Below are 13,831 nucleotides of genomic sequence, written 5' to 3'. Positions count from 1 at the left end.
TTTGTAAGCCTTGGTACAGGAAGTCCCTGCTTTATTTGATGTCATTTCAAGGTTGTTAAAAAATAGCTTGCAATGCTGAATATTCTTTCTCATCACTACTGCAATTTATATTACTTCTAACCTTCAGTATATACCTTTGAGGTCCACTTTGCTTTCCTTAAAATTACCTGAAGGACTGATGCCTTAGTAGCAATTTGTTCTACTATGAAGGTGTTTGAGATTTTCCTTTGTCAGTGATAGCATTGGCTTTTTAAACACTTTTTCCCCTTTTTTTGTGGCTTTTCAAAGCTCTCATGCTTGTATGCTGCTCTCCCTTTAATCTCTTTTAGTAACCAGATTCTACAGCAGCATTTGGGGGCATATTTCATTTTTCTAAATTTTTTTTTTGTTATGCTGCAGTGATGTGGTTTTGTTCTATAAAATTTTGAACAAAAACATCTTCTTCATTAAATAATTGTATTTGTTGAAATAAAAATATATTTTTTCCTCTGACTTATGGTTGTCTCTCTGTAGCTGCCTGGGTTCTTGCTAATTTGTATGGCCTGACTAGCAAGCATGTTGAGATAGGGAAAAATAATCAGCAGTATTAAGACTAGCATGAAATTTTGCAAAGATATTTTAGAAAAAAATTCTGGAGGGGTTAGAGTGATTCAGAGAAATCTTTGGTCATTTTTCCTTTACAATCTTAAATTAAAAAGCCAAAATGGGTTAATAATATAATTTTTTAGTTACTAAAGCATTAGGTGTAATACTGCATACTTGAAAGTTCAGCAGAAGAGCCACCTGAAACCAGATACTGTGTCTTTTAGAAGCTTTGATATTTTTGAATTGCTGTGACATGTGTCCAGTGGTCTATGGATCATCCATATTAGCTGTAAAGTATCCTCTTAAGCCAAAAATTGAATTCTGCTTTCACTTGTTTTATAGTTTGTCTCATCAGACAAAAATGTTTGATCTGTTCCTGCTTTTTATAACATAGGCATTAGGTGTTGTCAGTAATTGTCGTGGAGCTTAGCCCATGCATAAAGCCTTAATTGTTCTCTGTTGTTTGTCTTGGATAGCTATATAAAGGGCTCATTCTGGGTCTTTTTATCTTATCTAGCAGTTTTAAAATAAATCTTACTTCCAGGAAAAACTTGTGGCAATTCAAGTAACAAGTTTGAACTCTTCTGGTGCCTTTGCACATGTTGAGTCTGGTTGCCTTGTTTTTGGGTGTGTAATGATTTCCAGATGATGTCTTGTGACTGCTGACAATCTACAGAGGGCAAGCTGGACACATGGCTCTCCTTGATGTTCAGGCTTTGCTTTATAAGGAGAAATGAAAAAAGGAAATTTTTTTTTTTGAGCGGGGAGGCTGAACAGATGGTCAGCAGAGGATTGAATTAATAGGTGGCAAACAGGCAGAGAGGAGAACCAGGTAGGAGAAAATGTAAGCAGATTGCTCTCTGATACCTCTGCCTTCCCTTTTGTTCCTCCCCAGTTGTTCAGTAAAGAATGCAAGAGAAATAGGAATAGGAAGTGAAAGGAAACTTTTCTCATGGGTTTTGGGAAAGAGATTGTACTTTCAATGCTAAAGTTGTTAATAAGTTACTGTGTAACAAAATGTAAACAATGATTCTGGTGGCTGCAGAGAAGCAAGCAAAACAGGATGGTCCTATCCATGTGATGGAATGGGAGAGGAAAACTCAACCCTCACTTTCCCATAAGAGAATTCAGGTGCCTCCATCCCCTGAGGATGTTATTGGTGAAGATCTCCAGCATTCTTCCAGAAGTGGTACTCCAGTCACTCTGGAGCTAGAAATTGTGTATGGATCCATATCCTATCTAATTTTAAATAAAGTTAAACCTGTCTGCAATGAAGAAGACCTTTCTGGGGCAAGTTGGTTTATTTAGGTCAGCAGTGTAAAGCAGAGAGAGAGTTTGGTTTGAGCTCAGATTCCCCTGAAGTGACAATGTTGTCATCCAGTACCAAATGCATGAAGTAGGAATGGTTTTCTTCCTGGTTTTCTGCAGCCAATTTAAAATTCCATTTAGTGCACTCCTGTCATTTGTAGCTTTTGAATCATTTGTGGAAAAGTAACCAAACCTGTGATAGGGGATCTGCACGTAGCCTGTGGTTACTGCAGAGGTGGTACATGCAGGGGAGAAGTTGGAAGGCCAGGAGGTTGCTTCCACATCTGGGGCTGGACAGGTGGGTGGTCTGCTGCTGTTTGCTTTGTGAGCCTCCCTACACTTTAGTCTCTTGAAGTATCAGGGCAGGTCTCTTGTCATGTAATTATGTGCTCTGGTGACTGCTGGGCCTACAGCCCTTTAATTTAAAATCAGTATGCTTGCTTTGATACTGTGCAATAAAACAATGCATAAAATTTCAGCTGATTTTTTTTTAAGGTAAATTATTTACTGAAAGTAATTTGCCTCCTTCTGCCCGCTGTCTCCCTCATGTAGCATGGAAGGAATCCCTGTGTCATGTTTGACAGATTTTGCAGAAATTTGAAAGAAACTCAGAAACCATGTGAAAGTATGGTAATTCTCTTGAATTTAGGCAATTTAATCATCACAGAGCTTGAAGGGTCACCTGTCTCTTTGGATGAAAAGTACTGCATACAACAAAGAAGGTTCAGGAGGCAGATTCTGGGAGTGTCTGTTTCTCAAACGTGCCTTTTTATGCAGGGTGGTTTTCCCCTGCTCCCTGTCACCTCTGCAAACCTTTTATGCCTTGCTCAGAGACAGAATTGTCAGTTGTTGTTATAGGCAGAGCTGCTGGCACCTCCTGTCATTTCTCTGTGTAAGATCTATTTTCTGTTTTTTATTTCTTTGTCAAACTTCTGTTCATTCTGAGATTTTCCATAACTTATATCTGCCCTGACATCTAACTTGAGAGCAGAATGTGGATTCTCTGTTAAAATCAGTATTTTCTGTACGCTATCTATGTTTAGCTGTAATTTTTTACGTCAAAGGCAAGGTGCCACTTGTCTTATTGCAGGCTCCAAATCGTTGTTGCACCAAGGTCTTCAAATTAAGCCATCTGTAAATATGTTGAGAACTTTGACACAAGCAGAAGGAGCATTTTCTTTGCCTGCTTCTGCTATGTGTAAAATACTGCCATCTTTCCAAAGAAGCTGGAAAAACTTGGCCAAACTTGGCCTTTATGTGATCTCCTAGAGAGAGGAAGCTGCTTCTCCTGGGCTTGCAGTGCCCACCCATTCCCAGCATGTCTGGAGGTTAGATGATGCTTCCTCCTGTTCAGGATGTACCAATGTGTTTGGGAGAACTTGAACAGTAGACATTCTGTATCCACAGCTCCAAAGGGAACTTCCTGAGGAAGGCGAGTTGTTCACACTGTACTTTCAGTGTTTTCCTGTTTCAGAGCAGTGTTCGGGGCAAAATGCTATGCTGTCATGTGTTCTGCCAATTTTGTATTTCTCTATTACTCTTCATAGACTTTTATTACTTCCCATATTTTTCCAGAGTTAGAGGGTATAAAGTGGAAATATGCTGTAGGTATTTAAATGTAAGAGTGAGCGAAGTATTTTAAGACAGTGATGCTCCCGATGGAACCTTTAGTTGTTTGCTTCTATGTATCAGAAGAGTTGCCCTGCGGTATCAGAGCAGTTGAGTGTCTCGTGCTGGAGAGGCAAGCGATGCTGATGGAAATCTTCACATGGACAAGATACAACCTACTCCATCCCTCTGAGGGCTCTGAAAGCAGTGGAGTGTCATTTGACAATGGATCCTTGAAAGCACCCTCTTCTCCTGTGGGATGGGATTATGGTAAAATCAATATTACTGAATCACCCAGCTGTTGTTGCAGGCTCTTTTCCATCCAGAGGGACTGAGACTGCCTAGCAGCCCTGCATAGTGTACAGCCCTGCTGCATTCACAGATCTCAGTCCCAGCAGAACTACTGCTCCTGAACTGCCTTCCAGTGGTATGCCGCCACAAAGCACAGCTTTCCAGTTGTGTGACAGGACAGTATGCTGTTCTCCAGGCCAGCTGTTTACAGAAGGAGGCAAAAACCTCGTGATTGAGTTATGGAATCATCTCCAATTAGGCAGAGAATATTCTCAACTCCACCAAGTAAGATTGGGTTGTGTCTTTAAATGTCTGGCTTTAATTTCTCAGGTGTTCAGTACAGATGTTGGTGTTTCCAGTTCACCTTTCTGTAGTGCTTCTAATTGCAGAATAGCCAGTCTATTTGGACTCCCTAAATTTTGGCCACCTCATCTCTGGTGGCAGTAATTTCCTCAGGCTGATTTTGTGCTGTTCTGCAATGATATTTAGAGAATTAGCACATTTCTTAGAACAAACCACAGTTCCTGGAAGAGACAGGTAGTAACTACCTATCTCGGTATTTACTTCATTACTGGATGACAGGGAACCAGCATAGAATTTCCTTTGTCTTTTTTGAGTATTTACGCTTTTTTACTAAGGCACTTATTTTTGTCCCTTTAATCTTGACCTTTTCTGCTCTTTCTACTTGAGTTCCTTGGGAGCAATGCATTGGAGAGAGGCCATTGTTCTTCACACAGAGCTTGTTCTTTGGGGTTTCCCCTGTCTGTCTGCAGGATGCAAAATTCCTTACCATTCTGTAATCCAAAATCTTGTTACTGGGGCTTGATAAATCATCTTGACATGTAGTTGGGCAGCTGAGATGTCATCTCTGAAGTTTGACTGTCTTTTCAAGTGAACCTTTAAATATATCAAAGCCATTCTTCAGTTTTTCAGACCCCAACTTCGAGCATTAATGTAGTACATCTTCCATGACAGAAAAGATTGGAATCATTTTCATAGAGTCATTTTCTGCTTTCATTTTCTCTTAGTATTAATAACAACTTCTACATTTAAAAAAAGAATAGTGACAGGAAAAGCAACATGTCAGCCTTGTTCACACCTAATTCTATCCTCAGAGTAGATGAATGCGTGTCCATGCAGTGATTTTTATTCCTAGATGCTTAAGTCAGGAAAAAATCTCATTAAAGCCAGTGGGAGTTTTGATCTACCTGACTAATAAAGTATTTGAGAAGAAACATAATGCTTGTGGATCAGAAAGGCTAATTTTGTAGGCTTCAGTCTTGTCATGCAGGCCGGTGATGTCTGGCAGTTCTTTTTATGCTGGGTATTGCTCTAGGAGCTATCACAGCTCTTCCAAGCTTTAATTTTGTGGAAAACTCTGTCATTATTTATCCATGCTCTCTATCCATTTAAAAAAAAAAGAAAAAGAAAAAAAAACCTTCTAGGATAGAAGGCAAAGAATTTTCTTTGGACTTTGTATCTCTGGGACTCAGTGGATGACTTGTCTGGTAGAGAACTACTGGCCTATGAATACTATGATATTGACTACCAGTTTTTAAGCCCCTTATAAAATTTTAAAGATTTATTCTTCTGAGTTGCCAAGTATGCACATCTGGAACATCCATATGAACACTGGGCTCAAGGTATCTCCAGTCAGATACTCAGGTTTTATAAAGTTTTAGGAAATATTGATCATAGAATCCAAAGCATATATCATAGTCCATAGGTCCTTTTAAGCTCAATTTTTGAGGACCAAAGAATAAGAGACCGAAGAACAAACGTGATGATACACTTTCATATGCGGGCTCGAATAATCTTAGTAAGTAATAGAAATAGCATTACCCCACTGGGGTTGCTTTCAGATGAGAAATGACATGTGATGTTATTTTAAAAGAACACTATGTAGGTTAATTATTGAATGATACTTATGCAGCTTCTAAAATGGCAGATTTACGTTCTGTAGCAGTTACAAGGCCACCACAGGAGCTCACTGCTGCTTCTCAGTTCTGTCTGACCCGGACTGATTCCAAGACTGGACCTTGCTGCTGTAAAGAGGAAGAAAATTTTAAGATAAAATAAGGGGAAGAAAATTTTAAATAAAATAAGGGAAAGAAATGCTGACTCACTTTTCTTCAATTAAGACTTCACAGGAAAAGTTTATTTTTAGTCTTAGCAAATAACGTGGTATTCTGATCTTCTGTGAGTATTTATACTTCTTTATTTTAATGGAGAATTTATACTTCTTTATTTTAATAACTCCCCTCAAGGCCAATATAAGCTAAGCATGTAAATCCCCAGAGAACTTATGGAAAAAGGCAACCCCATTCACTTAAATGTAAAAATAAACTATTTGGCTTGCAGAGAAGAATCTCATAAATTGTTATTTCTTTTCTTTCTCTGTCATCCAGTACTTTCTTGGCCAGATTGAAGGCACACACAGTTTCCTGTTTGCATTTTTTTGCTTTGAAGTGATGGTGAATAGATTCATTAAATTAGAACAAAAAATCTGCTAATCTGTTGCTTGTCTTCTATTGCAATGGATGAACTAAAAGGCTGGAAGTATTTCTGTATTTGTTGCAGTGCTGTCTACGGTTTGTTACAAGCAAAGTAACCTTACTCAGATTTTTAAGATGTGTTTTCCTTCCAGCAAAATCACCAGGTCACAGCTTTTCCAATTACACAGAGAAGAAGGCAAGGAGACAAAGCTAGTCTGGGGAGCTTTCTCTTTCAGCAGCAAAGTTTGCATTTCTTTTAATGTAGTTAAAACGTTTGACAGGAGAGAGTAGGGTTTAGTGATGTGAGGTGATTTCCAAATGAGTGTTAGCTTTTTGCTGACCTACTTTTGACTAGTGGTGTATTCTTGTCCATTACTTTTTGTCATTGAATAATGCTGATATATTAAGCTGTGTGCTTCAAGGGCATTGTAAAATTGCATGTAGGGGCAGGACTGAACTGTGAAAGTGTGAATTACTCTATCAGATCAAACCCAATTAAAAAGTGACAAGCACAGCAGGAGAAATTGAAAGCAAGGTTTATCTTTCATGTAACGTAAGAAGTCACTATATCGGTTAGAAACAAAGTGAGTGTGCTACAGATACTCCGCCTCTTCTCGTCCCTCTCCGAAAATTAATAATATCTGCTGACTTTATTATCCAAAAGAATAAGCCCCTGAGTTGTAACAGCTCATGTTGAAGGGCGCTGTGACAATGGCAAGAGAAGGGGAAGTACAGCACCCGTACACCTTGAAGCTTTTTGCTATCAAAGCGTGCGCTGGGCCTCAGGTCAGCGCATTTGGGGGTTGATGGGTAGGGAGTTTGGAAGAAGTGGTTGCCATTTGTATAAAGCTGTAGTGTGTCATTAAAGAAAGACTTGCCGTCTTGCAGGCTCTCCGCAGTTCCGCAGGATGTGTAGTAATAAAAGCATGGTAAGGAAACTGAGCTTTTACTAAGCCCTGTAGTTGTTACAGAACTGCTGCAAGCAAGGGAAAGTTATTTAGTCTCCAGTGCCATTGCAGAAATCCTGATAAACCCTTTTGCATAATGTCCACCAGCACTCTTCTAATGATTAGTTGGGTATGTGGATGTATGAACTAATGCAGTTGTCTATGTACAGTATAATAGTGCGGAGTCCTGCTTCCAGACTACTGGGGCTGTGGTGAGTTTGGGTTTTTGTTTGTTTCAGGTTTTTTTGTTGTTTGGTTTGTTTGTTTGCTAATCCAATAAACCCATATAACAAACAAAATACAAAAAAACCCCAACCAAAAAGTAAATCAACCTTGCAAAATGTCTTCTATACTTGCCACTGCATTGCAGACAGCTTCAGTGATGTGTGACTGCTGTGTGACCTGGTGAACACCACCTTCTGCAGACAGTCGATGTTACACTGACCCTGATGCTTGCTGCTAATGGTATTACCTCAGTGAACTCCTCTGTGTATAAACTTCAGCACAGCTGATTTGGTTAATGCTGAGTTTTCAGGTTAGGTTTTGGTGGGTGACATTCCACTTTGTGAAGGAAAAAAACCCGTCAAACACAGAAGGGGAAGCGCTTGATATGTGTGTGTGCTTGGAGCCATTGTATTGTAAGGAAGGTGGGGGAGATGAGTGAGTAAATTCACAGGGGTACCTGATCCAAGTTTTGCGTGTAAAAACAGTGATGCTCTGTAGGATGCCTCTTCATATAAAATACACATCTGATTTACAATGAATTAAGACTTTAAAAGAGACCAACTGATTTACAGTCCTACTAGCCTTGGACTTGGCAAACAGCTGTTAGGGAGAGGGGAAAATGTTGTCATATTGTGAAAATGGTTATTGTCTAAAAGGCTCCACTTTCCTGAAAGAGGTTTACCTTCTACCATTGATGGAGTACTGGTGGTAATTCAAAAGAATAGCTTTTTTGTTGTGTGTTATGGTAAGTAGTCTTTTGGAGTGTCTTCTGGGTGAAGAAGTTGTAGGGACTCAGACAATATCTAGGTCTGAACTTTAAAAACAAACACACACAACTCTCCCCCCAAACACCAAACCACAAAAAACCCCAACCTGAATTTCATAACAATCTTGAGTGATATTTCTTTTCATTCTATAGTGTTTTGGTTTTATCAGAAAAAGTTTGATGCAAAATTGATAACAATTTAAAGGAGTGTTGTGCATGCACTGATGCATGTTTTAGGCTGGCTTACTTCTCCTAAAGATAAAGAGGAGGACCTAGCTGCATGTGTAATGTTTCTTTTTTTGTGGGGATGATTGTTTTTTGGCTGTTCTTGTTGTCTTTGTTTGCTTTTTATTTTGTCAAGAAGAAACTTCTACAAACTGTGCCTTTGTTAGTCTCACAGTTTTTCTGGCCCAACAAAGAGGTTAATGCATTCGTTATCGATCTATTATTATAATATAGAGACAATAGACTTTCAAGAAAAAAGGGAGAAGACACCCACACTCTAATTTGAATGTGAAAAAGATTAATGAAATTCTTATTCCTAACTGATATGTGTAAAATATGTGGGTAAGAGATGAGTTGGTTTAAAAAAGAAAACCCCCATGAAACTGTACAGTTATACTGTTACCTAACTTTGACCTTTATTTTGCAGTGACCCGTGTAAAAGAAAATGCTGAGAAGTACATGGAGATTCTGGAGGATAAACTACATAGGTAAGGATGATATTGTGGAGACCCTTTGAAATCTTAAAGATGCTTGTACATGCAGCATTGATATGCATAGAAGTGTTAAGAAACTTGCATGAGAATAATACCAAAAATAGTTCAAAGTAGGAAATACTGATTGTGTTAAGAGCGCTGTTCATGGCTGCGTTCAGCAGCCTGGCAATGGGTGCAGGTGAAAGAATCACTGCATTCTCCAGTGCACAGGACTGCTCTGGAGCAGTGGTGGTCCAGCCAGAAACCCCGAAGTATTGGGGATATGACAACTGGGTGAAAAATCACCCTTCTGCTCCTATGCAAAACCCAGTGCTGATTAGGGCCAAGGAATCCCTTACCAGAATTCTGTACATCTTTAGCAAGTAATGACAGTCTGTGTAACAGTTTTGGAAAAATGCCTATTTGGGGTATTGTGGAGAGCAAATACAAACCAAGACAACAATAGAGATATCTTAAGAACTGAATCCTAATGCAGAATTTACAGATTTTTATGCTTTTTTTTTTTTTTAAAAACAAATGCTAACATTTATATTTCCTTCTCTTGCTGCATGAAGGGGGTTCTAGGTGACCCCTTCTGACTTTCAGCTTCTCCTTGAAATATGGTTAGCAAATACTACACTGCTATTGTAATGGAATCTTCTAGTGAGTGAACTTTGCCCTGAATGACTGTATTTGTATTGAAAAAGGCTTTCATGGGTTGTAACTGGAGTTTGTGTCTTAATGAAATGTAATCCACCAAATTAACACCACTTCCATTTCCATTACTGAGCAGGTATAATTAATAAATTGTTGCCCTTGCTATTTGTTTTGTTGTATTGATAAAGAGAGGGTTCTATATGTTTAGTTTTGTTCACTCATACTTTTGAATATAGAAATATTTATTTTACTCAACTCTTAAATTTAAAAGATATTCAGATCTGAATTAAAAATGATGGAAAGAGACCTGAAGATCAAGCTTTGTGTCTGTGTGCTGCCTAGCCCTCTCTTAATAACATTTTTACTCCATATACTTCAGTCCATTAGTTTAAGACACATCTTAAGGACTTTGTGTGCTGCCTTTTTGAAAACCATACTCTTCAATAAAAAATAAAGTATAGCAACATGTTTTGATGCTTCTAGACTGTATGGATTTAATTTGACATATCAGGCTCTCAGAAGGAAGTAAATTTCTCTTTAAGTGTTAAATACTTGGAGAATCTGTATGTTTGTTTCTCCTTCCAGAGGTTTATCAGATAGAGTTTGCAGGTCCCAGATGGTGACAATTCAGTCCTGAACTTGTTTTCCAAGATCTGCAAATGGTATAAGTCTAAAAATAGTTCAAGTAATTAAGGGCTAGGAATTTGTTTGAAAATTGATGGCAAGAGAAAACCTTTAATGTTTTTATCAGAAAGAAGTTTCCAAGATACGATGTCTTGAAAAATAGTTTATTTTTATGCTAATAAGGTGGTTATAGATGTTTGTTTTTAATACGTTCTTTGGTCTTTAAGTAGTTAGCTGCACCATCTTTACAGCTTGAGCAATAAAAAGAAAAAGCAAGCAAGAGCCCAATAGGCCTCCCTGAACCCTGCCCCTGCTTAGAGCAGTAACATGAGAGAGCTTCTCATTTGCGGTCTTCATACAGATGCTCAGATTACTCATTTATATATATCATAAGCTAAAGAAAGAGTCTCTAAGGAAAATTTAAAGAGTGAGTTTTAAGATTACATTTTAGACAGAGGTAGAATTTGCATCTGGCTCATGGATGCGCCTTTGGGGATGCTCTTGAAACCAAAAGAGGATCAAGTCTGGGTAGCATGAATTCAAATAAGCCTCTAAAGCTTTTCTCCAGATGAAATATATAATTTTGCCAGGTAATGTTTCAAATAGAAACAGCCTAGATTCAGAACCCTTCAATTTAAGATACAGCTTCAAAGTAAAGCAGAACTCTCAGAAATGTTGTTTTTGACCACTTTGTAACAGAAGGAAAAGGAAGTTAATGAAGAAAACTCATAACAAAACAGCTTTAATGAAGATTCAGGTTTAAAAAATATCAGTTTTTTCAGTTAATTTCCCTCCCACCCACCTTTTTTATTTAGTGTGGAATATATTCCTCTTGTCCTTTTTTTTTTTTTTTTTAATGGTTGGAGGGTGGGGAGGGGAACATAGCTTATTTGCTGGAGCACCTTTTGGTGAGGTGGGGGTTTTAGGGTTTTTTGTTTGTTGGTTTGTTGGTTTTTAAAACAAGTGCAATGCTTTTCACTGTGACCTAAAAAATGCATCCATTGTTGGGTAGCTTAATAGAACACATTTCATTAGGAATGCTACTCTTTTGATAGCCTTGTACGTAAAGAAAAAATGGGAAAATATGCATTGACAAAACCCAGAAATATGTTCAGTATCTGTTAGTTTCACCCCAAGGAAGGCAAACCACCCATTAAGTATACAGATTGCTTGACATTTTTTTTTCCTTATTTAAAGTATGGGTTATATTCTGAGAGTGGACTGACAGTTGTTGAGGACAATATCCTCCAAGAAAAGAATGAACAAATAGCACATTTAATAATGTTGCTGCTGTCTCTTTCCCAGTCACCAGCATACATCAAACCATTCCTCAAGTTTATACATTAAATCATTGGCTGCTCTCTTGAGATTGTAAGTACCACTGCCATCTCTTCCATGGTAGACCTTGCAAATTGCTTACCTTTTGTTAGCAAACAGGAGATGTGCAAAAGTGGTCAGAGTTAGGGTAACCAAAGTGAGTTCAGCAGAGACATCTGGATGTCTGAATATCTGAAGTACAAGAAGTTTTGCGTGGATAACTTCAGCTCATCACTTGAGCCGTTTAGGAGGGATTGTACAGGAGAAGTTTACAGTAATTGCCTGATATAGATAATTGAAATTAAGATGAGCATCTTCTCGTGGGACCCTTGTTCTTCCACAGAAAGTGTTTTTTTTTTTATTTCGCTTGTTTTCACACCAAGTGAAGGCTCTGCTAGCACTTTATATCACTAACATAAATAAAATGTACTTCAACCATCCAACTCTTTCAAGAACCACCAAGTTCTGCCATAAGTGAGCTTAAGTCATGTAAATGAGTGAGGGTCACGAGCTGATCCTAGGAGAGAGTGCTGTAAAGCCATAAAAGATTTCATCTTGAGCTGTTAGTGGCTGTATGTCATGTTGTAGAAACTGTGATGTCTGCTATAGGAGAACTGTTGTGCTAAGGCTGCTGAGTAAGGCTTTCCAAAAGCTTTTCCCTCTTGTCTATGGAGCAGCACAGACATACTTGGGAGTGCCAGATGGTCTGCGGTAGTTTTGCGTAACCCATGACCCTCCTCAGTTGTGCTGAGGGCTGTTCCAGCTGCTGGTAGTATCTTAGCAGTGCACAGATAGGACTGAAATGTCATCTTTGCCTGCCTGCCCCCAAGACTGTGTGTTTTCTACTGTGCTTCCAAGAGACCTTACAGCCCCTTCCCTTGCTGGATAATGATCTGATCTTATTTTGCTTACCAACAGTTCTGCTGCTGGAGTATTAAAATGCAGGTTAGACAAAATACTAGATCCTTCTAGTGACTCATTTAGTCCCTTTCTTCTTCCCAGCTGGTCTAAGTCATACACAGCTGTGAGAACATTAGCTCCAAAATTCTGAGCAGCAGATACTTTATATGCGGTGATGCATTCCTTCATATCTCTTGGCCCACATGGTGATGACTTCTAAATCCCTTATCATAGCTGCCTCAGGCTGGAAACAATTTTTTTGTACTAGCTGATGTAAAGATGACATTTCTTGAGCTGAGGGAATTTAATGTGATTGTACTGTTCTCTAGGCCTTGAAAGATTATGCTGTGACTTCCATTCATCACAAAAACAGGGCTTTTAAGTGGCTTTTCCTAATTCCCAGATAGGAATCATGAAATTATTTTTGGGGAATAATATTGTTCAAGAATAACTGGTGACAATTACACAAAGGTATTTTATTGAGCTATTTTCTGTGCTATTCTGCAAGAAAGGGGAAATGCACAAATATAACAAGATGCAATACTGCAATGACTTTACTTTGCCATTGTTGAGTGATAAAGCACCAGGTAACTTTGCAAATGTGTGCAAAACCTTTCTTCTTTAATTGACTCTCTTTTGCTGTTTGTCTTGGGTTAATTTTCTGTTCAACAATGTTTCTTTTCATATTAATGGTGCCTTTAGTTGCACTCATGGGTACATGGTATGGAAAATGTTGTGGAGTCTTAACTTACAGCACGTAAGTTGTGCTCATTCGGGTGGTTCCTTGTTCACTGAGGTGTTAAGATGGTTGGTGTGATACAGGCAACTTGCATTTATTGAAGCAGCAGAAATCAAGTGCAAGGTCTGTTTTTCCTGATCTCATCTGTGGTTTTTTTTTTAAAGCATTTCAACCAAATGTCACTTGACTAGTTCAGAACAAATGTGGCTGCAGCCTGGTTGCTCTGGCTGCTAGGGCATGCATGTATGCTGTGTCAGAAACAAGGGTTTCTCATGCAGGCAGTGTTTTAATGCATTTGAGTATGTCATCTTCACTGAGATCCTGTCCCTTCAGGCAAGACATCCAATGTTCTGAGAGTCCCATGCCATAAGAGGACAGGTCAGGATTAAATGCCACCACATCACATTCCAGTTTACGTGAAAATGAACAGTCTTAAAAGTTATTGCCTTCCCTTATTATTCATTGTTAACTTACATACCACATGTCTTGAGTCTCCTTTATAACATACTAAGTTTCAGAAATGGTTTTGGGAGCAGAGCTGGGTTTGAATGCTCTGAATAGCACAGCATACTGAAAGACAGCGTTTCATACTGCTGATGGTCTTAAAGATGATCTCAGGACACATCAAAAGGACTGTGTATCCTGGCAGATTTGTAGCTCTCTTTCTCTGT

The 13,831-nt window shown here is 38.7% G+C and overlaps 1 protein-coding gene across 2 annotated transcripts in view; it reads left to right on the top strand.

Moving 5' to 3' along the window:
* The window catches only part of DISC1 (DISC1 scaffold protein), a 193,955-nt gene that overhangs the window by 136,366 nt on the left and 43,758 nt on the right, over nt 1-13,831 (top strand). For both annotated transcript variants that reach the window (XR_007202537.1, XM_048298528.1), the window contains exon 10: nt 8,878-8,938. Coding sequence is in view for 1 of the 2 variants with exons in the window: in XM_048298528.1 (XP_048154485.1) it covers nt 8,878-8,938 (61 nt within the window). In the remaining variant the exon portion in view is untranslated. The remainder of the gene's footprint in view (nt 1-8,877; nt 8,939-13,831) is intronic.

Source organism: Corvus hawaiiensis, chromosome 3, assembly GCF_020740725.1.
Source record: "Corvus hawaiiensis isolate bCorHaw1 chromosome 3, bCorHaw1.pri.cur, whole genome shotgun sequence".
NCBI lineage: Eukaryota > Metazoa > Chordata > Aves > Passeriformes > Corvidae > Corvus > Corvus hawaiiensis.
This window is presented reverse-complemented; position numbering and strand designations above follow the sequence as displayed.